This window comes from Canis lupus, chromosome 21 (genome assembly GCF_011100685.1).
Source record: "Canis lupus familiaris isolate Mischka breed German Shepherd chromosome 21, alternate assembly UU_Cfam_GSD_1.0, whole genome shotgun sequence".
Classification (NCBI taxonomy): domain Eukaryota; kingdom Metazoa; phylum Chordata; class Mammalia; order Carnivora; family Canidae; genus Canis; species Canis lupus.
The window spans coordinates 37,050,192-37,077,548 of record NC_049242.1 but is presented as its reverse complement, the minus strand read 5'-3'; the positions used below and the strand labels follow the sequence as shown (position 1 = coordinate 37,077,548).

General features: G+C 39.8%; 1 protein-coding gene across 22 annotated transcripts in view; it reads left to right on the top strand.

Annotated features, from left to right (window-relative positions):
* Positions 1-27,357, top strand: part of LOC111089999 (glyceraldehyde-3-phosphate dehydrogenase-like) — an 88,247-nt gene that overhangs the window by 45,398 nt on the left and 15,492 nt on the right. For 6 of the 22 annotated variants that reach the window (XR_005375761.1, XR_005375766.1, XR_005375763.1 and 3 more), the window contains exons 2-4: positions 12,867-12,990; positions 17,445-17,552; positions 18,659-18,796. Coding sequence is in view for 15 of the 22 variants with exons in the window: in XM_038569096.1 (XP_038425024.1) it covers positions 17,477-17,552; positions 25,139-26,289 (1,227 nt within the window). In the remaining 7 variants the exon portion in view is untranslated. Of the gene's footprint in view, positions 1-10,341; positions 10,400-11,693; positions 11,884-12,866; positions 12,991-13,265; positions 13,312-17,444; positions 17,553-18,658; positions 18,797-18,945; positions 19,181-25,138; positions 26,290-27,357 lie in introns of those variants that run through there. The other 16 variants (XM_038569104.1, XM_038569101.1, XR_005375765.1 and 13 more) reach the window with 16 other exon arrangements.

The following is a 27,357-nucleotide window of genomic DNA, read 5'->3' as shown; positions in this document are numbered from 1 at the left end:
TAGGAGAGAGGGAGGTAGGCCATCCCTCCACATCAGCAGTCCAGAAACATTCCCAGGAGCAAGCCACAGTTCAGGATAGGAATCAGGGAGAAAATGCTCTATCCTCTCATCCTTAAAGGGACAGTTCTGAGGACCATCTTGCCTGGTTCTATAGAGGGTCCTGAGAGGGACTAAACCCCAATTGCCCATGGAGAACTAGCTTAATGGCACATCCTTTCTCAGAAATTTCTCTTCACCTGTATCAGTCTCTATATTCACTCACACCTGCTTCCTGATACTACCTCCTACACTGAAGTTTTTATTTCAGATTTTGATTTGTGAGAAATTTAAACTAAAACTAAAATAGTTGTTTAGAAGTATGTAAGAACCCTCCACCCACACACACACACTCATTCCTACTAAGAAGGGACAGAAGACAACTTCACATACTCCGTTAACCAAATTAACTTTCACACATGTTATATGTGATATAATGTAAGAATTTAACCCTGGTAATAGGACTTGTGTTAAAAGTTTGACCTTTCCTTAAGGCATTAGCATAAGGATTCATCCAGATTGATTCAAGGAAGTGGACTCTTCCAGGCCTTCCTATCACCATAGCAGTTGCCAGTAATGTGACATTTTTTGTTGGTTTTCTCTGTCAAATTAAATCTCATCTGAGGTGAGTGATAAGTTCAATATCAGTTATTCTTCATGGCTCCCTTCCCTTTCTGTGTGTTTTACCAGGATTGCAGAGCTTACTCAGTTCTAGGATAAATAGAGGAGAAACCTCTGGCCTTCATCTGTTGTGATCACAGATTTGCTCAAGGCCCAGGTTCATTAAGTCCATGAGTTTTACCACAGGACCATAACTCATTAGACCACATCAGACAGAAGGTAGATGGTTCAGTTGTGCCTACTAAGCTACAAGAGGCCTTGCTGCAGATCACCAAACCATGGCTCCCAGGGTTATCCCCTGGCTTTCTCAGCCGCCTGTATCTCCCCAGTATACTGCATTTGAGTGGTTCTGATTTCTACCATTAAAAGAAATCCACTACTTTCCCACTTCTCCCCTCGTCTTCTCTCACTTCTGTTACTAGGCTTTTCATATCTCCAATCCTTCAAAAACACCCAGACTTCCTTTCCTACTACTTTCTTTAATAAATGGCTTAACAGCTTACTAAGAAGCTCTAGATATTTTAAGCAGTGAGAACCAAACCTTAACATCATAAAAGAATATTTTCTGGGTATTTAGTTCCAGTCTTAGTCTATCTCCCAATCTTTAGCAAAGTAATAGTAGGTACCTTAGGGATATGCAGCATTCAGCTTCTAAGCAACAGAAAATAAATAACACTGTTAAGTGTTTATATCCAATCTTGCCCCATTTAATTCTTAATAATTCATCCTGTTGCACACCTGTCTTGGTTGAAGTGCGATGCTAATGTTTCCTGGTTAGTCCAGAGGCTGATTGGCCCTTCTTAGCAGGGGAAAAATGGTACTAAGAGGTAATGACCAAATTATCTGAGCAGATTTGCTTATGTTGCCCTTAGAAGCTTGGTAAGAGAAGCTTAGTGAAACAATCTAGGGAAATTCCCTCACATATATGATAAATGTTTTGGCAGAATGAAATGGCCCCTATGTAATAGAATGCCTAAGGAAAGATACCATGAATCCAGGCCATACCCTCAGTTCACATGGTAAGTCAAGGACAAGAAAAAGTTAAACACATCTAGCTTATGGATAATGCTAGGTTGGCTACTCTGGTTAAACCCCAGCAGAGAAGGTTAAAGTAAAACTACAGATTTACATTGGACCACACATCATTAGGGTGGACCATCTAATGGTCCCTCTTAAGAGACAACTGAGATATTGACAAACCTCTTTAAAGTAAGCTTCAGGAGCATTAATTTTTTTAAGATTTTATTGTTTTAAAGATTTTATTTATTTATTCATGGGAGACACACAGAGAGAGACAGGCAGAGGGAGAAGCAGGCTCCATTCAGGGAGCCTGATGCAGAACTGGATCCCAGGACCCCAGGATTACGCCCTGGCCCGAAGGCAGGCACTAAACCGCTGAGCCACCCAGGGATCCCCAGATTTTATTTTTAAGTAATCTCTATACCCATTTGGGGGTTCAGACTCACAACCCCAAGATCATAACCTGAACTTAAATCAAGAGTCAGACACTTACCCAAGTGAGCCCCCCAGGCACCCCAGGAAAACCTTTTCTATTTTCTTGACCTCATCTTGCTGTTTTCATGGCTATTAATGTGGCCATAATTAACTATTTTATGTCTTTATTTCATAAGTTTCATTGCCAAAGAAAGGAAATTATAGATGAGAATATGCAAATACCTTTAACAGTTCCTTGGAGTTAATCACTGTGGGTTATATATGCCATCTAAAGTTTTTTATATACAGACACAGCATTTTTGTTGGGTGGGGAGAAAGTGAGCTCAAAAGGCATGTACTATTTATGACTTGCTATCCTGAACAACTGGCTAAAAAACAAACAAATAAACAAAAATAGCTTACTGTGGTTACAGCAAAGACTTCACAGCTGTTTGAAATATATCATAGATCAACTTGGGTTGGGTTCCTCAAAAGACCCCAGAGAATTGGGTAGGTCTAGAGTTTGTCAGGGAAGTTCTGAGACTGAAGCAAGAGGAAAAGAGGCATCTCTTCTCTTCTCTCTTCACATTTCCCTTCACCTCCTAGATTTCAAGAGCTGTGTCATAAAATTAAGCTCAGAACACAACTCTAGGATGATTATGTCTCCCTCAAAGTCCCAAACCATAGGTTAAGAGAATGACTGAAAAGGCAGGAGCCATCAGAAAGGCCAATTCTACTCTTAGGTTTCACCTATAAAACTCTTCCTACCTTATTGAACAGTAGCTTCCTTTAGCCTGTTTTGGTTTTAATGAACTAAACAGCATGATTCCAATTTAATTCTTCTTTGCACAGCCCAGGATCAATGTGTTTCAGATTTTCTTTGAGGCATAATGGAAAAGCTCCAGGAGAGCTGTGCAGGGAAACCATATCATGTTTAAGGATTCCCAGGGCTGGCTCTGCATGTATATCCACTGGAAGTAGTATAATAGGGTAATTAAGGGCATGGTCTCTCAGGTCAAGACTATTGAGCCTCCATTCTGGCTCTGCTGTTTACTAATTGTGTGACACAACCAGACATGTTACTTATCCTCCCTGTACCTGTTTCCTCATTTGAAAAATAACAGTGAAATCATAGATGGAGACAAACCATCAGAGACTCTTAACTCTAGGAAACAAACAGGGTTGTTGGAAGGGAGGTGGGTGGAGAATGGGGTAACTGGGTGACGGGCACTGAGGGGGGCACTTGACGGGATGAGCACTGGGTGTTATGCTATATGTTGGCAAATCGAACTCCAATAAAAAAAATAAATTTAATTAAAAAAACAAAGCTATAGTCATCAAGACAGTATGGTAACTGGCAAAAAAAAACAAAAAACAAAAAACAAAAAAACAGACACAGAGATCAACAGAACAGCGTAGAAAACCCAGAAATAAACCAACAACTATATGGTCAACTACTCTTCAACAAAGCAGGAAAGAATTTCCCCACTGGGAAAAAAAGTAGTCTCTTCAACAAATGGTGCTGGGAATACTGGACAGCAACATGCAAAAGAAAGACAAATGACCACTTTCTTACACCACACACAAAAATAAATTCAAAATGGATAAAAGACCTAAGTATGAGACAGGAAACTATTACAGTCCTAGAGGAGAGCACGGGCAGTAATTTCTCTGACGTAGGCTATAGCAACATTTTTCTAGATCTGTCTCCTGAGGTAAGGGAAACAAAAGCAAAAATAAACTATTGGGACATCATCAAAATAAAAAGCTTCGGCATAGAGAAGGAGACAATCAGCAAAACTGAAAGGCAGCCTATGGGATGGGAGAAGATATTTGCAAATGACATACTCAATAGAGATGTATCCAAAATATATGAAGATCTTATACAACTCAACACCCAAAAACAAATAATCCAGTTTAAAAATTGGCAGAAGACATGAATAGACACTTTCCCAAAGAAGGCATACGAATGGCCAACAGACACATGAAAAGATGCTCAATATCAGCATCAGGGAAATACAAATGATAATTAAAACGAGATGTCACCTCAGACCAGTCACAAGGGCTAAAACTAACAACACAGGAAACAACAGGTGTTGCTGAGGATGCAGAGAATAGGGAACTCTCTTGCGCTGTTGGTGTGAATGCAAACTGTTGCGACCACTCTGGAAAACAGTGTGAAGTTTCCTCAAAAAGTTAAAAATGGAAATACCCTATTCAGCAATTGCACTACTAGGTATTTACCCAAAGGCTACAAATATACTGATTCAAAGGGATATATGCATCCCTATGTTTATAGCAGTATTACTTATAATAGCCAAATTATGAATAAAGCCCACATATGTCCATCGAATAATAGATATACAATGGAGTACTACTCAGCAATAAAAAAGAATGAAACCTTGCCATTTTCAATCGTGTGGATGAAGCCAGACAGTATAATGCTAAGTGAAATAAGTCAGAGAAAGACAAATACCATATGATTTCATTCATATGTGGAATTGAAAAAACAAAACAGATGGACATGGGAGGAAAAAGAGAGGCAGATCAGGAAACAGACTTTAACTATAGAAAACAAACTGAGGATTACTGGAGGAGAGGTGGGTGGGGAATTGGATTAAACATCTGATAGGAATTAAGGAAGGCACTTGTGGTAAGCATGGGTGATAGAGTGAAGTGACGAATCACTAAATTCTACACCTGAAGCTAATATTACACAGTATGTTAACAAACTAGAATTTAAATAAAAATCTGAAAAAATAAAAATAACTGTGATTATATTAGAACTTGATTCAGATTATTCATGAGGTTAGAATGAGGTTTTGTACGTAATGTGCTTAGAACAGGGCCAGACAGATGGTGCACACTTGATAATTAAGTGTTAGCTATTAGTATTTCCTTACGTGCTCTCATGTGCCATTTTCCCTCACTCAGTGAGGGCCCTTCACTCAAATACCCGTTCTCTTTTCCTTCCTTCCTCTGTCTCATTCAAACTACTCCCTGGAAAGGAGTAGTCATCCATGTTTGTGCTCCAGTATACTAGCTGAGGGACATTTGCAATATCACAAGCCTTAACCTGGAGTGATGGAACTACAGTTTAGAGTTGTATGTGATGCTGACATTTGGACCATGTCTCCTACAATTCACTTTCAAAGCTGGCTGTTCCAGGCTTGAAGAGAGAAGGGCCTCATGTTTATGAATGATGATGTAAATCTGATGACTCCACACTATTTTTTTAAGATTTTACTTATTTATCCATGAAGGACAGAGAGAGAGAGAGAGAGAGAGAGAGAGAGAGAGGCAGAGACACAGGCAGAGGGAGAAGCAGGCTCCATGCAGAGAGCCCAACGCGGGACTCGATCCCGGGTCTCCAGGATCAGGCCCTGGGCCGAAGGCAGCGCTAAACCGCTGAGCCACCTGGGCTGCCCTCCACACTATTTTTTTTAAAAGATTTTATTTATTTATTCATGAGAGACACAGAGAGTCAGAGACATATGCAGAGGGAGAAGCAGGCTCCATGTAGGGAGCCCGATGTGGGACTCGATCCCAGGACTCCAGGATCACACCCTGAGCCAAAGGCAGACGCTCAACTGCTGAGCCACCCAGGCATCCTGCTCCACACTATTAAAATCTCAAAATTCATAGAGGGTATTCCCTGAGGACCAGATTTCACTACAGCCCACTCAAGTGAAGGGTGCTTATTCTTTCACAACCCTGTGTTCTTCTGCATATCAGGGTCTAGCGCTGGGGTCAGAAGCTTCTTTCTGTTCCTTAATGCTGCTGTTTCACCCTTATACTTCCAACAGCTTGTAACAGTCTGCTTTTTCATGAGAAATGGCACAGTTCATGCCATTTGGCTGTATCACATTCTAGTCTCCCTTATGTCTGTCATCTCCTGATATTCTAGGCACTAGCTCTTATTTGTTGAAGACTCAGGCACTAAGCTTATAAACTTTCCTCTCTACCCTTATTTCTGCTGTCAATGTGGGTGATTCTAGTATCTAGAGAGTACTAACTCTCCAATACTCTGGCTTTTGGTTTAGCTCTTTATTTTCAGTGCCCTTCTCCACCCTTCTCACATCTGCCCTACTCTTTCAATGTTATACCCTGGACCTTATCTTTATCTAAAACCATTCTTCCTGTAAAATTAATAAATCAGACCCATTTTCAGCCACCATCTCCCATCACTTCTGTTTATTTGCTTTTCTACTCCCCAAATACTTGTTTTTCAGACTAACTTCTGTTCTATGGAAACATATACTTTCTTAGGACCCACTTGCCTCCTCATGTTTTCATTTCTTTTCAATCCAACTTACAACCTGTCATTTCTGCCATTCTCTTAACAGCGATCTATATTGCTATGCCCTTTTGTCCTTTTGGCTCCTTTGAGGGGAATACCTGGATCCTGGATAAATGAGTTCCTGGGTGAAAACTTCAGTTCCTACCTGTAATCACTATGCCTGCCCATGGGGATCTGAGCACATCCAGTGAAAAATGATATAACCAGGCCTGTTGCTATCACTGTATATTTATGGTCACCAAGTTTGGCTGAGCCTTCCAGATCTTTCCAAGGCTCTTGCTATACCTCTCAAGTCTTACTTTTCTACTCCTTATGGTGATAATATCAAACTTTATTCTCCACTCCCAACCTCCCTTCTTTCCACCCCATCTTCTTATCAGGTATCAGCAGGTGAAACTACCTCTCATTACACTGGCAAGTAGAAGACAATAAACTGGTATATTTGCAGCTCTCTACCACATAATTCTCATACCCATCTGCATGTAGACCCAAATGTTCCCTTTGTTCCTTTTGTTAAATATAGCAGGTATCCTTCCTTTTACTTAAGGCTAATATTTGCATTTTTGCCTTTGATCTCATTCCCCATTTCTTCTTGGTAAGCTTGTTCTATTATTCCTCTTTCACTTATATGAGCAACAGCTCCCTCTCCCCTAGGGCATTCCCATCAGCCTTTAAATATTCTCGTTTCCCACATTGAAAAGATCCTTCTCCTTTCATCTCAAGTCAATGTGCCAAACATGTAATTTTTTAAATAAACAATATTGAGACATCTGGTAGCAACCTAGAAAATTACAAAGCTGTGTCCATACTTCCAATAGTAAATACCCAGAAATACCCCAAGTAAAATATTTAACTTTAAAAAGGAAAATAGAAAACTGATAGAAGAATATTTGGAAAAATTCTTTATAACTTGGGAGTATGAAAGCTCTTTCCAGCCATGACTCAACATATAAGTCATGTAAGGAAAGATTGATGCATTCAACTACATTGCAGTAAAAAAAATAAAAGTTCTACATGGCAAAAGCAAAACAAAACCTGAACACCATAAACAAAGTCATGAAACAAAAGAACTGGAAAAATGTCTGCAACTTATATCATAAACAAAAAACTAATATCCCTAATATATAAAGACCTTTTGGAAATTGAGAAGAAAAAGGCCAATGACCCCAAGGAAAAATGGATGAAGATATAAACAATAAGACTCTAAGAATTTACTTTAAAAGAAATACAAATTGTCTTAAAACCCATGAAAACATGTTCAAGCCTTTTTATCATAAGAGAAACACAAGATAAAAGTATGTAACAATATCAGTGATCACTCATCAGATTACAAAATTTCAAAGGAGTGATAGCATTTTTTGTTACTGGAACTAGGGGAAACAGCTACTCTCACCCTATGATGAAACCCAATAGAAGCCAATTTGATAATGTCCATTTAATCTAGAAATCCCACTTGTGGAATATCAGTTTGAAAATACACCTACACACATGGATTTTCATCTGTATAAGGTTATGCAATGCAGTATTGTGTAGCAGCAAAAGGAAGCAACCTGTGTCCCTCTATAGCTGTTAATCTGGGAAGATGTACAAGATCTATTGTTAAGTGAAAAAACATGCAAGCTAGTATGCTGTTTTTGTGTAAGACAAAGGGAAGGAGCATTAATTTACTTTAGTATTTGTTCTTATCCTCCTAAAGAAATAGTGCAGGAACAATTGCACCAAAAATCATAAGATACCTAGGAATAAACCTAACCAAAGATGTAAAAAAACTGTACTCTGAAAACTATTAAAAAAACACTGATGAAAGAGAAGACAATACAAAGAAATGGAAAGACATTTCATGCTCTTGGATTGAAATAACAAGGGATATTAAAATGTCTATGCTACCCAAAGCAATCTACACATTTGATGCAATCCCTATCAAAATACCAACAGCATTTTCCACAGAGCTAGAACAAATAATCCTAAAAGTTGCATAGAACCACAAAAAACCCTGAATAGCCAAAGCAACCTGGAAAAAAGCAAAACAAATCTAGAGGTATCACAATTCCAGACTTCAAGTTATATTACAAAGCTATAGTCATCAAGACAGTATGGTAACTGGCAAAAAAACAAAAAACAAAAAACAAAAAAACAGACACAGAGATCAACAGAACAGAGTAGAAAACCCAGAAATAAACCAACAACTATATGGTCAACTACTCTTCAACAAAGCAGGAAAGAATTTCCCCACTGGGAAAAAAAGTAGTCTCTTCAACAAATGGTGCTGGGAATACTGGACAGCAACATGCAAAAGAAAGACAAATGACCACTTTCTTACACCACACACAAAAATAAATTCAAAATGGATAAAAGACCTAAGTATGAGACAGGAAACTATTACAGTCCTAGAAGAGAGCACGGGCAGTAATTTCTCTGACATAGGCTATAGCAACATTTTTCTAGATCTGTCTCCTGAGGTAAGGGAAACAAAAGCAAAAATAAACTATTGGGACATCATCAAAATAAAAAGCTTCGGCATAGAGAAGGAGACAATCAGCAAAACTGAAAGGCAGCCTATGGGATGGGAGAAGATATTTGCAAATGACATACTCAATAGAGATGTATCCAAAATATATGAAGATCTTATACAACTCAACACCCAAAAACAAATAATCCAGTTTAAAAATTGGCAGAAGACATGAATAGACACTTTCCCAAAGAAGGCATACGAATGGCCAACAGACACATGAAAAGATGCTCAATATCAGCATCAGGGAAATACAAATGATAATTAAAACGAGATGTCACCTCAGACCAGTCACAAGGGCTAAAACTAACAACACAGGAAACAACAGGTGTTGCTGAGGATGCAGAGAATAGGGAACTCTCTTGCGCTGTTGGTGTGAATGCAAACTGTTGCGACCACTCTGGAAAACAGTGTGAAGTTTCCTCAAAAAGTTAAAAATGGAAATACCCTATTCAGCAATTGCACTACTAGACATTTGCCCCCTCAAAAAAATATTAATCCAAAGGATACATGCACCCCTATTTTTATAGCAGTATTATTTATAACTGCCAAATTACAGAATTAGCCCAAGTGTCCATTGGCTGATGATGGGTAAAGAAGATGTGGTGTGTAAATACATGTATATTTATTTATCGATTTATTTATAATTAACTCTAATATTATTATGTTATATATTTACAATGAAATATTACATTACAATGGAATACTACATTATGATGAAATATTACTTAGCCTTCAAAAAGAATGAAATTCTGTCATTTACAGTGACACGGATGGAGAGTATTATGCTAAGCAAAGTAAGTTGGAGAAAGACAAAAACCATATGATTTGATTCATATTGTGATTTATTTTTTTTGAAGATTTTATTTATTTGAGTGAGACAGAGTGAGTGAGAGTGAGCATGCCTGCATGCACGTGAGCAGGGAAGAGGAAGAGGGAGAAGCAGACTCATCACAGAGCAGGGAGCCTGATGGGGGACTCAGTCCTGGAACTCCAGGACCATGACCTGAGCCAAAGGCAGATGCTTAACCAACTGAGCCACCAAGGGATCCCTCATATGTACAATTTAAAAAACAAAACAAACAGACATGGGGAAAAAGTATAGCGAAAGGCGAAACAAGAAACAGACTTTTTATTTTTTTTAAAAGATTTTATTTATTTATTTATTCATGAGAGACACAGAGAGAGAGAGAGAGAGGCAGAGACATAGGCAGAAGGAGAACGAGGCTCCATGTAGGGAGCCTGATGTCGGACTCCAAGATCATGCCCTGGACCAAAGGCAGAAACTAAACTGCTGAGCCACGCAAGGATCCCCGAAACAGACTTAAAAAAAAAAAAGATTTTATTCATTCATTTATTTATTTAACAGAGAGAGAGAGAGAGAGAACACAAGCAAGGGAAGAGGCAGGCAGAAGGAGGGAGAAGCAGGCTCCCTGAGGAGCAAGGAACTGGATGTGGGGCTCAATTCCAGGACCCTGGGATCATGACCTGAGCTGAAGGTAAATGCTTAACCCACTGCCACCCAGGTGCCCCAAGAAACAGACTCTGAAGAATAGAGAGTAAACTGTTGGTCACAAGGGGGATGGGTTAAGTAAGTGATAGGGATTAAGGAGTATGCTTATTGTGATGAGCACCAGGTGTTGTAAGGAAGTGTTGCATCACTAAGTTCTAAATCTGAAACTAATATTACACTGTATGCTAACTAACTGGAATTTATATAAAAACTTAAAAAAAAAAGAATTAGTGAAGGATTCCAAAAACCTAATAGTTAGTGGTTACATATAGAGGACAAGGTAGGGGATGTGGTTATAAAGAATTAGATGGGGGGATCCCTGGGTGGCGCAGCAGTTTGGCGCCTGCCTTTGGCCCAGGGCACGATCCTGGAGACCCGGGATCGAGTCCCACATCGGGCTCCCGGTGCATGGAGCCTGCTTCTCTCTCTGCCTGTGTCTCTGCCTCTCTCTCTCTCTCTCTCTCTCTGTGACTATCATAAATAAATAAATAAAAATTTTTAAAAAAATAAAGAATTAGATGGGCATATGTGAAAATAAGATTTCTCAATGTATAATTTTAAAAAATCTTTGAACCAAATGAATGTAGCACTTATTCAAAAAATAACTAAATTAAAATTTTAAATATTTTGCCATCTGATCTAGGTAGCTGTTCCTAAGCTAACCTAGTTCTCTTTTCTCATTCAAAAATTTTTAGAGTTGTTTCATTGCTGTGTTTATTTCCTTAACTCTCACTCATCAGTCTAGTTTCTGCCCCCATAATAAAAACAAATTGCTCTTACCTATTGTCTCCAGTGACCTCCATATTGCTAAATATGATAAACATTGTTCAGTCTTTCTCTTACATAATCTCTTCCCAACATTTGACAAACTACTTCCCTTCCAGGGATGCCTGAGCGGCTCAGTGGTTGAGCCCCTGCTTTTGGCTCAGGTCGTGATACCAGCGTCCTGGGATCAAATCCCACATCAGGCTTCCCCTCTGCCTATGTCTCTGCCTCTCTCTCTGTGTCTCCCATGAATAAATAAGTTAGAAAAAAACCCAAACTACCTCCCTTCTAACACATCCTCTTCCTTTGACTTTAATGTCTCCATACAGCCCTAGTTTTCCTCCCATCTCTCTGAATGCCCTTACCTCTCCTCTCCTTCTGCCTCCCCTTTTTTTCCCTCCTTTACCCAAATGTTATATATTGGATTTCCTCAAAACTTCCTTGTAAACCTCTTCCATATCTCTAAGAACTTCGCTCAGAACTACAGACTCAGTTGATAATTGTGTTCTCCACAGTCCTATTTCCAAACCCCTTCGGAACTGAGGCGTTCTGTTCCTGGCAACTCCCTCTGGGCAAGGGGAATGTCTAGAGGCAGACTCATCTGTTGACCTCACTGCCAAAATTTCTGGAAGCTGTAGAAGGGAAGTCTGGAGGGAGCACCATAGCATCCACTGTGGATATATGTATTGTGAAGATTATCTCCCAGTATGTGATTTGCCTTTTCATTTTCTTTTCACTGCCTTAAGAAATGATTTTATGAAGTAAAATTGATTTTTCTTTTAAGTTAAATTCTTTTTTCAGCAAAGATTCTACCTCTTTTCTATTGTGAAAAGTACTGCTATGAACATGAGTGTGCAAATATCTCTTTGAAACCCTGCTTTCAATTTTTATGGATATATACCCAGAAGTGGGATTGCTGGATCATATAGTAGTTCTATTTTAAATTTTTTGAGGAACTCCCTATTGTTTTCCATAGTGAACTATTTTATAATCCCACCAACTGTGTGGATTCCAATTTCCCCATATCCTCTCCAACTCTGGTTATTTTCTGTTATTTTTTTTTTATAGCAGCCATCCTACTGGGTATGAGGTTATTTAGTGCTTTCTATGTCTTCTTTAAGAAATATTTGTATATTCCAAGGTTGAAAATATATGCTTCCACACTTAAAATTTTGGCCTTTACATTTAAGTCTATGATACATCTCAAATTAATTTTAGTGTGTGGTATGGGGTATAGGTCAAGGCTCATTCTTTTCAGTTGGATATCCAGTTATTCTGACACTATTTGTTAAAAAGAAAACTTTCCATTCTACATTGAATTTTTTGGCACCTTGGTGAGTTTCTTTCAATGCTGGTTTTAAGAAGAATCCCAACTTCAGACGTGTCAAGCTGTGGAGAAACAAGTATATCTTAGAACTGAGAAAATAGGAGCTTCTTTCCGATTCCTGCAGCACCTCGCAGTTTATGTGGGTCACGCACAGTGAGTGGCATTAGAGCTTTGGATTCAGACAAATCTGGATTCAGACCCAAGTCTATATGGCCTTGAATAATTTACCTAACCTATTTTGCCTCTGTCCCTTATATACACAGTGAGGATTCAATGTTATAACAAGAAATTAAACTATGCAAAATGCCTGGTGTTGCCATTTGATAAGTATCCTTTTCCTCTCATTTTTTCATTTTTCCAGTAAATACTTGTTATCTTCATTGGACTCAGTGGTTTGGAATGTGGAAGAAATTTCTGTTTAAATTCCTTTGTAGTTTTTCAAAAAGACTTACAAGTTGATTTCAAGTTTCTTCGCCCTTAGCAAGGTATGTACCATCTAGTACTAATCTTGTTTTTCTCTGATTCTCTTTTTGCAAATTCTTGAGAGAGTGGTTTGGAAATTATTTGGGAATTTTATCATGTTAAGGAGATATTTAGTAATAATATTACGAGATCATCAGAGATCAGGAATCCTTCAGTTTCAGCTAAAGTAGAGCTTCCCAACTTTAAGGGGCACACAATTCGCCTGAGAATCTTATTATGCTCCATATTCTGATTCAAGAGATCTGAAGTGGAGTCTGGTATTCTGCATTTTTAACAGGATCCCAGGACATGCCAAAGCTTCTGGTGTACAGACCACATTTTCAGTAAGTAGGGGCTAGAGGCTTTAGTTCTCTAGGGGAAAACAATTGAAACCCTGAAGTTCATGAATAAATAATGTTTCCCCTGGCTGAAGGTGCTTTGTTTACATTGAATTTTTACCTTACACCTGCAAGCATTTTAAAAAATATTTTATTTATTTATTCATAAGAGACACACAGAGAGAGGCAGAGACAGGCAGAGGAGAAACAGGCTCCCTGTGGGGAGCCTGATGCAGGACAGGATCTCAGGACCCCAGGATCACGACCTAAGCCAAAAGCAGATGCTCAACCACTGAGCCATCCAGGTGCCCCTGCAAGTATTTGTATAAGGTGAAGCATAAGTAGCCTGAGCACAAATATTTTCTGTCTTAGGAACTCCGAATTTAAATCAGACAATGTAGTTTCATACCTCAGCTTCCCCACTCTCAATCCATTGTGACCTTTGGCAAGTTGCTAAACCTCTCCCAATCCTCTCACAGGTTAGTTTTAAAGATCAAATGAAACTATACAAATACACTTGGCCCAGCTTCTGACTTGTATGTAGCATTTATTAAGTATTTCTTAAATATCAATTTTCTTAGCAACTCTTGCCAGATTAATTCACTAAGTGAAAATAGAGTGCTAGCTAGATCCAGATGTAGGTTCAAGTCCTTACTATGCCTCCTACGTAGTGGTATAGTCATTAGACACTTGGGAACCCAATGTCACTTAGGCATCAAATAAGACTTGATTGGATGTTGTCTTACAGGCCCAAGAGTTCTCATACTCTAATGATCCATGTGGTTCTCAAGTACCACTTCTCTATAAGGTAGAGGCATGAAACATGAAAAGAAACTGTCTCTTCAGTCAGTTGGCTGAACTGACATAGCAAGCCAGGAAATGGGGAAGAAAGACAAAGAGAGAAAAAAGAAGGATCCTGAAGTAGTGCTGGGTTCTCTCAGCTCATGACAGCTTTCAACAGTGAGACCTAGCTCAGGAGGCATGCCCTCCAGAGACGCCTTATCTATTCCAATGATGTTTACACCCCTTACCTACCACATACCATTAGGCCATAGGAGTGTAGGAGGGCAGAGAGGTACCTGCAATCTGACAAGTCAGGCATTGAGGTTTGCTCAGAATCCTGCCACCTGTTTCCCCAGGCACACAAAAATAACGTCAAAAATGGCCTTACAATTTCAAGTTGTACTACAAAGCTGTGATCATCAAGACAGTGTGGTACTGACACAAAAACAGACACATAGATCAATGGAACAGAATAGAGAATCCAGAAATCGGCACTCAGCTCTATGGTCAACTAATATTCAACGAAGCAGGAAACATTATCCACTGGAAAAAGGAGAGTCTCCTCAAAAAATGGTGCTGAGAAAATTGGACAGCCACGTGCAAAAGAATGAAACTAGACCATTCTCTTACACCATACACAAAGGTAAACTCAAAATGGATGAAAGATCTATATGTGAGACAAGAATCCACCAAAATCCTGGAGGAGAACACAGGCAACACCCTTTTTGAACTTGGCCACAGCAACTTCTTGCAAGACACGTCTCTACAGGCAAGGGAAACAAAAGCAAAAATGAACTACTGGGAATTAATCAAGATAAAAAGCTTCCACACAGCAAAAGAAACAGTCAACAAAACTAAAAGACAACCTACAGAATGGGAGAAGATATTTGCAAATGACATATCAGATAAAAGGCTAGTATCCAAGATCTATAAAGAACTTAATAAACTCAGCAGCAAAGAAACAAACAATCCAATCATGAATTGGGCAAAAGACATGAACAGAAATTTCGCTAAAGAAGACATACACATGGCCAAGAAGCATGAGAAAATGCTCCGCATCACTGGCCATCAGGGAAATACAAATCAAAACCACAATGAGATACCACCTCACACCAGTGGGAATGGGGAAAATTAACAAGACAGAAAACAACAAATGTTGGAGAGGATGTGGAGAAAGGGGAACCCTCTTGCACTGTTGGTTGGAATGTGAACTGGTACAGCCACTCTGGAAAACTATGTGGAGGTTCCTCAGAGTTAAAAATAGAGCTACCCTACGACCCAGCAATTGCATTACTGGGGATTTACCACAAAGATAAAGATGCAGTGAAAAACTGAGACACCTGCACCCCAATGTTTATAGCAGCAATGTCCACAATAGCTAAACTGTGGAAGGAGCCTCATTTATCGAAATGAATGATAAACAAGATGTGGTCTATATATACAATGGAATATTATTCAGCCATTAGAAACGACGAATACCCGCCATGTACTTCGACGTGGATAGAACTGGAGAGTATTATGCTGAGTGAAATAAGTCATTCGGAGAAGAACAAACATTATATGGTTTCATTCATTCAGGGAATATAAAAAATAGCGAAAGGGATTAAAGGGGAAAGGAGAGAAAATGAGTGGGAAATATCAGTGAGGGAGACAGAGCATGAGAGACTCCTACTCTGGGAAATGAACAAGGGGTAGTGGAAGGGGAGGTGGGCAGGAGGATGGGGTGACTGGGTGACGGGCACTGAGGGGGCACTTGACAGGATGAGCACTAGGTGTTATGCTATATGTTGGCAAATCGAACTCCAATAAAAAACATACAAAAAAATAGAAAAACAAAAATAGACTTACAAATCTCCAACACAAAACTATGAACTTTAAGAATAAAGAAACTCAAGCAATGTTGATAAAACTAAAGGGTAAGATAGAGCTCTCAACTGCATTTCAAGTTCAGTATATTTTGCATGTACAAGAAGACTTCTGAGGATACTAAGTTTTACAATAGAGCCCATAACTCCAGTCTATTCAGACCAAGAAATTCACATAACCCAGGAATGAGGATATTCCAAAAAATGCATAGGAATGTCTTGCTAATGAGAAAAAAATCTATACTGAAAAATAACCAATGAAAGATAACACAGGATTTACACCAGGCTACTCGTTTAGGCAAAGGTACTTTAGAACATTCAAATAAAAATATATTTGATGGAGTAAATTTAACAACTACAGTAATACAAGTCTGCCTATCCAAATTGTTTGTGCACAAGTAAATCCAAAAGGCACGGTCTGTACACTCCACCCCATCCCTACTTTTAAAACCAGTCCAAAGGTGTGGTTCTTATCCAGGAGAGGACTGGCAGCTTGATTTCACACAAATGCCTCCTTGCAAAAGCTACAAGTTCCTACTAGTGTTTATTGATACTTTCACTGGTTGGATTGAGGCCTTTCCATGTAAGACTGAAAGAGCCAGAGAAGTAACCAAAGCTTTGTTGTGAGAAATCATTCCTTCAAAGTGAAAATGGTCCTTCTTTTACTGCACAAATAACACAGCAAATAGAACAAGCTTTAAAAAATGTAATATTTTTTACATTCAGCCTGGCATCCACAATCCTCTGAAAAAGCAGAAAAAGCAGACCATACTTTAAAAAGGCACCTCACTACACTTAGGACTGAGCACTTTTGAGTCATCCTATGGAAAACCATTTCTTACAGTGGATTTGTTATTGGACGAAGATTACAATACTTTATTGAATTACTCACTCAAGGCTGGTTTAATTCATGTTACTTTATAAATATACTAATCATATGATCCCCAAACCTGATTTAACTATAATTAAAAATCCACCTCATGCAAGCCCCAGAGACATAGGTTATTTAAAAGATTGGAAGTCAGGGGCACCTGGGTGGCTTAGTTGGTTAAGTGGTTGTCTTTGGCTCAGGTCACGATCTTAGGGTCCTGGAATCAAGCCCCGCCTGGGGCTCCCTAATCAGTGGGAAGTCTGCTTCTCTTTCTCTCTCTGTTCCTTCCTCCCCCTACTCATTTTCTCTCTCTCTCTCTCTCTTTCTCTCTCTCTCTCTCTAATGGACAAATCTTTAAAATAAATAAAATAAGAGATTGAAAGTCAAATACAGCAGGGGACTTAAATCCAAAATGGAGTATACTCCTACTATAGTGAAGTCAGAGGGGCACTCTTCCTGGACCCATATATCTAAAATAAAACCTGTACTTGCTTCACAGGAAACCAATGAGCAAACTAACGTGCCTTCTTACTCTTGTGAACCTATAGGAGATCTCAAACTCCCTTTCAGACAATGATAAAAGTTGTACATTTTCTTTGTTCTCTGTTCACAAATTTTAGTACACGGTTCCTTTCTACAATGGGCACAACTTATGCTGAACTTCAAAATCAAACAGCTTGTTGGATATTTGGAATTTTGCCCATGTGAACTATATCCTGGTTACCCTGGTAAGTTTCCCCTTTACAAGGCACTGATTGGCACTCTCTGTATACCTATATTTCAGAAAAAATATATAATCCTAATGACACCACGTTTCATGATAGATCTACCGACGATCAATAGGACATAGGATTTACCAGGACATAACCAGACTTTTTCATGCCCTCAGACAAGTAAAATATTAACTGACTTTGCAAGCCCACAAATCAATGCCTGTCAATTAGTGCCTAAATCACAAACTTTAGTTATCATCATGCTAAAGATGGTATATACCAAATTTGGGATACATATTTATGGCTCGTGCCCACCACTGGACAGCTCAGTCAAACGGCAGTTTTATCCTGGAAACAAATCATACATAAGATACTTGGCAATAACACCCACATTTCAGATGGCTATCATTAGAAATATGTTCTCAAACCATTATACTCTAGATAACTGACTGGTTTGGTACTGATTGAATAAGGCAACCTGAATCAGATGGCTAGCCCCAAACAGAACTCAGCGGTTTTGTGGAACTAACTAACCTGTGGCCCTGCCTTTCTTCAGGGTGGATAGGTGTTGCCTGGCTTCAAGGGCACATTATTACAAGCAAGCATCACTACCCTGGCTAATCTTCCCAATTTAAAACAAAGATGCACACGATCTGTTTTTCTGTGTTATGATCATTTGACATCCATTTTGTACCATCTATATGGTTGGAAAGCATAATTTGGCACTTGGAAGCCCTTAATAAATACACCATAAAGGCACTCAGTGATTCACAAAACTGTCTCCTTACTTAATACTGAGGTCACCCAAATGCTCAAAGTGGCTCTTCAAAATAGAATGGCTTTAGATATCCTAACAGCAGCACAAAGAGATTCATGTACCACTCTTAGAACAGAATACTGTGTATACATCCCAGATTATCATTAAAATGTCACAGGACTACTAACAGATATGAATGCTCAAATTAAGGCTCTACCTTCCCTCTGTTTTAACGATTGGTTAAGTTCCTGGTTCAGAGGACTATGGTCAACAACTAAGGGTCTCTTTGTTGGACTTCTCATTCTTATAGCCAGTTTAATTCTAACATGTTGCTATTTTCAATGTTTTTCCACTCGGTGCCAAGACTCCATCACTATAATAATTTCACATCAACAGATGGTCCTTACCACCCAGAGATGCTTCTTTGCTGTCCAAGTTGGACTCAGCTACCTCTGCCTTTTGTAACTCCCCGATGCACCCCCTGACTAGTGTTGACCCACAGGTAGGGACATTTCTACACTTCCACCCTCGACAACCTTAAAAGATTTAAGGGTCATAATTGTTCAGCAAGTGGGGGGGGGTGCAGAGAATAATGAGGAGAATAAAGGCAAGGGAGATGTAGCTTAAATTGAATCTCCTTATAACTTGCAGCCCACTGATAAATACCCGAGACACGCAGAGCATGACATTCCTCAGGGAGCTCATAGCTGCCTTAGTGTTGATGTTTTATTAGAGACTAAAAACAACGTTCTTGAGCAGCACAGGTGGTTCAGTGGTTTAGCGCCGCCTTCGGCCCAGGGTGTGATCCTGGAGACCTGGGATTGAGTCGCACATCGGGCTCCCTGCGTGGAACCTGCTTCTCCCTCTGCCTGTGTCACTGCCTCTCTCTCTCTCTCTCTCTCTGTGTGTGTGTGTGTGTGTGTCTCGTGAATAAGTAAATAAAATCTTTAAAAAAAAAAAACCTTCTTGTTTTAAATTCAAGTTAGTTAACGTATAGTGTAGTATTGGTTTCAGGGGTAGAATTTAGTGATTCCTTACTTACATATAACCCCCAGTGCTCATCCCAGCAAGTACCTTCCTTAAAGTCCATAAAAGCAACCTTATCCTGACAATAGCCAAACCTCCCAGGTCCTGTAAACCTCACTTTCAGCGTACATGTAATCCTTACAGGAACTTCATGAGGTAGGTACTATTAGTATCTTCATTTTACCAGTGGAAAACCCTGAGGCAGAGAGAGGGCAAGTAACTTGCTTGAGTCACACAGTAGAAGTGACAGAGTCAGGACACGAACCTAGGTGGTCAGTTTTTACCCTGTATACATACATATACATATGTATATGTATAAAGAATTTTTAGTGGGGTAGGAGGAGTAAACTAGTAACCCAAAGATGAAAGTAAATTATGTGCTCAATAAATTGTTAAATTGTGAGTTACTAAAAGATGAATATTCTGGTGGGGCCAAAAAATGTATTTTAGGATCTTGCCACATTTTCATCACTGATAAAAATCTACAAAATATGGGACAACTGGGTGGCTCAGTGGTTGAGCATCTGCCTTTGGCTCAAGTCGTGATCTCGGGGTCCTGGGATTGAATCCCACATCAGGCTCCCTGCATGGAGCCTACTTCTCCCTCTGCCTATGTCTCTGCCTCTCTCTCTCTCTCTGTCTCTCATGAATAAATAAATATTTTTTTTCATTAAAATATTTTTTAAATCTACAAAGTATTTAAGTGCTACAGTGCATAGCCTCGTGCATGATCAAATATTCTTTGTTGTCCAAATCTGTTGGTTTGCTTAGCAATACTTATTATTTCCAGAAATTTTGCTCCTATATTATTGCAAATCTAGTAACTTTTGCTAATACATTGCTACAGATCACAGGGCAAAACTAAAAAATTATCACTAATCAGACACTGCTAATGATAGATCTCCAGATCCTCTTGTAACTTAAGTTGCAGTTCTATTATGATGCACCCATCAGACAGGCAATTTTCAGAAATCATTTTTTAAGTTAAGAGAACATATATGATTGCATAGTCAAATATGTTTTAAAATCAATGGTATAGGAGAAGGAAGAAGTAAAAAAGGTTAGGTCATGTTGGAGGGAGCAAGAGTGGAGACAAAGATGCCTTGCTCAGTGGTTGAGCGTCTGCCTTTGGCTCAGGGCATGATCCTGGAGTCCCGGGTTCAAGTCCCACATGAGGCTCCTTGCATGAAACCTGCTTCACCCTCTGCCTGTGTCTCTGTCTCTCTGTCTCTGTGTCTTTCATGAATAAATAAAATCTTAAAAAAAAAAAAAACCCACCTCATAGAGCTCTTAGTAAATGAAACCAAATAATTTGCATACAAGCCCTTTGTAAGCCATATAGTATTATAACATTTAACTTTTGATTCTAAAGTGATCTGTGTTTGGAGCACCTGGGTGCCTCAGTCAGTTAAGCATCTGACTCCTGGTCTAGGCTCAGGTCTTGGTCTCAACATTGTGATTTCAAGCCCTGCCTTAGGCTCCACACTGAGTGGAGTGATCTTTTCCAAATGTCATTCTTTTTCATCAATCTAACACTTGGAAAATAATAGACTCTTACTAATTCCCATTGATTTACAACCAATTCCAACACATTCTGCCTTAGTCAGGGTGGTCACTGTGGATCACTTATCACAAAAGGTCAGGAGCACCTGAATGGACAAGATGTCAAAGTAGTCCTGTTTTTAATTATTTATTTTTTATTCTATTCTATTTTATTTCCAGTAGAGTTAACATAGTGTTCTGTAAGTTTCATGTGTACAATATTGTGATTCAACACTCCCATACATCACTCGGTGCTCGCAAGGGCACTTGTTAATCCGCATAACCTGTTTCACCACCCCCACCAGGTAGTTCTCATCTCTCCACTTGACGGCAGTGTCCACTCAAGTGCAGTAAACAAGAAACTACACCAGGGGGCTCCCCTGCATTTTCCAAAAGAAGTCTGCAAAAATCTCCATCAACAACCTGAATACTTTGAGTTCTCAAGTAGTTTGCTTTCTTTTGAAACAAAGCAATAGAGTAATACAAAACAAGCGGCAAACCTGGGAATAACACCGTTATTTCTGTCCGTCATTCTTAATTTTCCTTAGTCTGTTAAAAAGCTGACAGGAAATTATTAGACCCCTTTTACTAATGGTATTTAGAAACTGAGACAACCTGTCATTCAATTGAGGACTCCAATATTATTTATTATCAAAAGGTTTGATCCCAGGTTGGGCTATATAGAAGAAAAAACTCAAAATATATTCATTTACTGCATTCCCAAGAAGATCTAGCAAGCAGTAGAGAGGGGAAACCTAAATAAATGAAAGTACACTTGATGCTTTTCTTTCTAAAACTAAGGTACAAGTTATAATGCAAATGGCCTTAGATAAGGAGTCAAAGACTCCTAATGCTGGATGGATTTCTAACTTCCACTACCTTTGTGATCACTTACCTTTAGAGCTCAATTTTTTCATCTTTAAATGAAGTTTTTGAATAATGGTCTTTTTAAAAATCAGCTTTAATGAGATATTATTTGCATATACAGTTAACCATTTTTAGGTGTAATTTGATGAGTTCTGAAAAATATATACTGTAACCACCACCATCATCATGATATAGAACACTTCATTTCCATCATCACAAGTGTTCCTTCCTGCCCCTTTGTAGGCAATCTCCTTCCTTTATTCCTGGCCCTTGAAAAACACAGATCGGATTTTTTTCACTACAATTTTCAAAAAATTTATGTCTTTCCAAAAACTTTATGTTTGGCTTCTTTCATTTAACATAATGTTTTTGAAATTCATCAACATGTATCAGTAATTTGTTTATTTATTGCTAAATAGCATGCCATTGCATGAATATATGACGATTTTCTTCTGTCAGTTGAATATTTAGATTGTTCTGAGGTTTATTTTTAAAATTTTTATCAATAAGTCTACTATTATCAGTGAGCCCTCTGGCTCAGCTATAGACCCCAGCAATTAATACCAGAATTAGGCACACAGCTTAATGCATGCTCTAAATAAAACACAGTATGCTTATATCTCTTATTGCACTTTTTTGAGTCATTGATGAAGATGTTTTTAAATGACCAGAACATTCTATTCTAGTCAAATGACTAGACCAGAAAAGCCCTGAGAGGGATCCCTGGGTGGCGCAGCAGTTTGGCGCCTGCCCTTGGCCCAGGGCACGATCCTGGAGACCCGGGATCGAATCCCACATTGGGCTCCCGGTGCATGAAGCCTGCTTCTGCCTTTGTCTCTGCCTCTCTCTCTCTCTCTCTCTCTCTCTCTGTGACTATCATAAATAAATAAATAATTTTTTAAAAGAAAAGCCCTGAGAGTCATGGAATGCCTAAAAGACCACATCCCACACTTCCCCTTCCCTGCCCATGATCATGGGCTGAACACCTACCAACCTTCACCCATGATCCTATGCTCTCTGCCTTCTGTCTTGCTCATCCTTCCTCACCTTATAAAACTCTAGATATCCATCTTGCCCACAGACAAGTCAGTTGTTAAGGCTTGAGCCTATCACCTCTCCCCCGGCTGCTGATATTTGAGATAAATTTCTTCTTTTTTCTTTTCCAAACCCTCCTTTCGTGAGTTATTGGCTTCTCTTGTAATGAGTTTATCAGAGTTTGTTTGGCAACAGTGTTAGCAAACCCAGTTAGGAGCTATGCTTTCAACTTGTCCAGCTCCCTTTGGGATTTCCTGGGAGGGAGCACTTGGCCGTGGCAGTGCCAAGGCTTGCTTATCTATTGGTTTCCTGAATTAGTGGTTGTAATAGATGGATCAGTGACACTGTGAATACTCATCTACAAGTCTTTGAGTGAACATATGTTTTCATTTCTCCTGGGTAAATACTTATAAGTGGGATTGCTAGATTAGATGCTAAGTGCATATTTAATTCTATAAGGTACTGCAAACTTCTCTGAAGTGGCAATCTAATTTCTCATACTCTAGTTGGCAAAGTAGAGTTCCAGTTGTTCCACTTACTTTACAATACTCGGTATTGTCAGTCTTTCATTTTAGTCATTCTAGTGGATATGTCGAAGTACACAATAGTGGCTTGAATTTGCATTTCCCTAATCAAAATGATTTTGAGCATCTTTCCTTCTATTTTTTTGCCCTCCATCTATCTTTTTTGGTCAAAGAAGATATCTTTTTTTAAATATTTTATTTATTTATTCATGATAGAGAGAGAGAGAGAGAGAGAGGCAGAGACACAGGCAGAGGGAGAAGCAGGCTCCACGTAGGGAGCCCGACATGGGACTCGATCCCGGGACACCAGGATCATGCCCTGGGCTGAAGGCAGGCGCTTAAACCGCTGAGCCACCCTGGCTGCCCCGAAGATATCTTTTTTTTTTTTTTAAGATTTTATTTATTTATTCGTGAGATACACACAGAGAGAGGCGGAGACACAGGCAGAGGGAGAAGCAGGCTCCCTGCGGGGAACCCAATGTGGGATTCAATCCTGGGATCACGCCCTGAGCTGAAAACAGATGCTCAACCCCTGAGCCACCCAAGTGTCCCCGTCCAAGAAGATATCTTTAATTTCTTAAATTGAGCTGTTTCTCTTATTACTGAGTACTTTGCATATTCTGGAGAAATGTCCCTATCATATATATTTTTTCAAATATTTTCTCCCAGCCAGTGGCTTGCCTTTGTAATTTCACAGCAGTGTCCACTGAAGAGAAAACCACTGAGATATATGTAAGCATTCAAATTCTTTTTATTTTTAAGATTTTTTACTTATTTATTCACGAGAGACACAGAGAAAGAGGGGGGCAGACACATAGGCAGAGGGAGAAGCAGACTCCATGCAGGGAGCCCCATGTGGGACTCGATCCCAGGACTCCGGGATCACTCCCTGAGCCAGAGGCAGTTGCTCAACCTCTGAGCCACCCAGGCGTCCCATAAACATTCAGATTCTTCAGACCTCAATTTCTTCACATTTAAAATGAGATCTTTAGGAAAATATTCTTTTCTATTTATTTATTTTAAAGATTTATTTATTTATTTGTTCATGATAGACACACAGAGAGAGAGAAAGAGAGGCAGAGACACAGGCAGAGGGAGAAGCAGACCCCATGCCAGGAGCCCGACGCGGGACTCGATCCCAGGACTCCAGGATCACACCCTGGGCCAAAGACAGGCACTAAACCACTGAGCCACCCAGGGACCCCTGTTCTTTTTAAAATGGCTTGGTTGAGAGATGCCTGAGTGGCTCAGTGGTTGAATGTCTGCTTTTGGCTCAGGGCATGATCCTGGTGCTTCTCCCTCTGCCTATGTCTCTGCTTCTCTCTCTGTGTCTCTCATGAATAAATAAATAAAATCTTTAAAAAATAAAATAAAATAAAATGGCTTGGTTGAGGTGTATTTCACATAACACAAAATTCACCCTTTTAAAGTATACAATCCAGTGTTTTTTAGCATATTTAGAGTTGTGCAACTATCACCACTGTGTAATATTTTCATTACCCCATAAAGAAACCCTATGCCCACTAGCAGTCATTTCCCCCTTTGCTAGCACCTGGGAACCATTAATCTACATTCTGTCTCAATGAATTTACCTATTGTGGACATTTCATATAAAAGGAATCGTGCACTATTTGGTGTTTTATTTCTAGCTTTTTTCACTGAGCATAATGTTTTCAAGGATCATTATGTTGTAGTACTATACTGTACTTTGTTCCTTTTCAATTACTGAATAACATTCTACTGTGTGAATATACCACATGTTCTTTATTCATTCATCAGTTGATGAATATGCAGGTCATTTCCAGTTTTTAGTTTTTATGAATAACACTGTTATGAACATTTGTGTACAGGTTTTCTGTGGACATCTTGTAGGTACATACCTAGAAGTGGAATTGCTGGGTCAGATGGTAACTCTATATTTAAAAATGGAGGAAATAGGCTCTCTGCTCCTCCCCGGCTGCATCCTCTGGTGCAGTGCCAGCCACGTCCCCGAGACACGATGGTGAAGGTCGGAGTGAATGGATTTGGCCGTATTGGGCGCCTGGTCACCAGGGCTGCTTTTAACTCTGGCAAAGTGGATATTGTCGCCATCAATGACCCCTTCATTGACCTCAACTACATGGTGTACATGTTCCAGTATGATTCTACCCACGGCAAATTCCACGGCACAGTCAAGGCTGAGAACGGGAAACTTGTCATCAACGGGAAGTCCATCTCCATCTTCCAGGAGCGAGATCCCGCCAACATCAAATGGGGTGATGCTGGTGCTGAGTATGTTGTGGAGTCCACTGGGGTCTTCACCACCATGGAGAAGGCTGGGGCTCACTTGAAGGGTGGGGCCAAGAGGGTCATCATCTCTGCTCCTTCTGCTGATGCCCCCATGTTTGTGATGGGCGTGAACCATGAGAAGTATGACAACTCCCTCAAGATTGTCAGCAATGCCTCCTGCACCACCAACTGCTTGGCTCCTCTAGCCAAAGTCATCCATGACCACTTCAGCATTGTGGAGGGCCTCATGACCACCGTCCATGCCATCACTGCCACCCAGAAGACCGTGGACGGCCCCTCTGGGAAGCTGTGGCGTGACGGCCGAGGGGCTGCCCAGAACATCATCCCTGCTTCCACTGGTGCCGCCAAGGCTGTGGGCAAGGTCATTCCTGAGCTGAACGGGAAGCTCACTGGCATGGCCTTCCGTGTCCCCACCCACAATGTGTCAGTTGTGGATCTGACCTGCCGCCTGGAGAAAGCTGCCAAATATGACGACATCAAGAAGGTAGTGAAGCAGGCATCAGAGGGCCCCCTCAAGGGCATCCTGGGCTACACTGAGGACCAGGTTGTCTCCTGTGACTTCAACAGTGACACCCACTCTTCCACCTTCGACGCTGGGGCTGGCATTGCCCTCAATGACCACTTTGTCAAACTCATTTCCTGGTATGACAATGAATTCGGCTACAGCAACCAGGTGGTGGACCTCATGGTCCACATGGCCTCCAAGGAGTAAGAGCCTCCTGGACCACCAGCCCCAGCAAGAACAAGAGGAAGAGAGAGGCCCTCAGCTGCTGGGGAGTCCCTGCCCCAACTTAATCCCCCAACACACTGAGAATCTCCTGACCTCCAATTTACATCCTAGAACCCGAAGAAGGGGAGGGTTTGGGGAGCCCTACCTTGTCATGTACCATCAATAAAGTATACTGTACCCCCCCCAAAAATGGAGGAAATATAAAATTGTTTTCCAAAGTGGCTGCCCCCCCTTTACTACTAACAAGGTATGAGAATCTAGTTTCTCCACATCCTTGCTAACATTTTTCTTTCATTTTTGCATATATCTTAAATAATTTTCTGTGTTATTCGTTGTAGTTTTCCCCCAACTCTTATTAATGTCTGTATTTTTTTAGTCATTCTAATGAGAAGTAATATCTAATTGTGGTTTTCATTTGCATTTCCCTGATGACTAATGATGTTGAGCATACTTTCATGTGCTTTTTAGCCATTTGTACATCTCCTTGGAGAAAGGTCTAATAAAATCCTTTGCCTATTTTAAAATTGGGTTGTTTGGGTTTTTTGTTGTTGAATTTTAAGATTTCTTTAAATATTCTGAATAGAACTCTCTTATCTAATATATAACTTGTAAATATTTTCTTCTATTCTTTGAATTTTCTTTTCTTGACAGTATCCTTTGGCACAAAAGTTTTTAGCTTTGGTGAAGCCCAATTTATCTTTTTTTCTTTGGTTGCTTGTGCTTTTGGCATCATATTTAAGAAACCATTGCCTGATACAAGGTCACAGAGATTTATACCTATGTTGTTTTCTAAGAGCGTTGTGGTTTTAGTTGTTACATTTAGATCTTTGATCCATTTTGAGTTAAATTTTATATATGGTGTGGGCAGGAATCCAACGGCATTCTTTTGTATGTGGATATCCAGTTGTCCCAACATCAGTTGTGGAAAATATCACTCTTTCTCCATTGGATTGTCTAAAATCAACTGACCATAAACAGTGTGGTACTGGCATAAAGACAGTGTAGACCAATTGAATGAAATAGCCCATGAGGACGCCTGGGTGGCTCAGC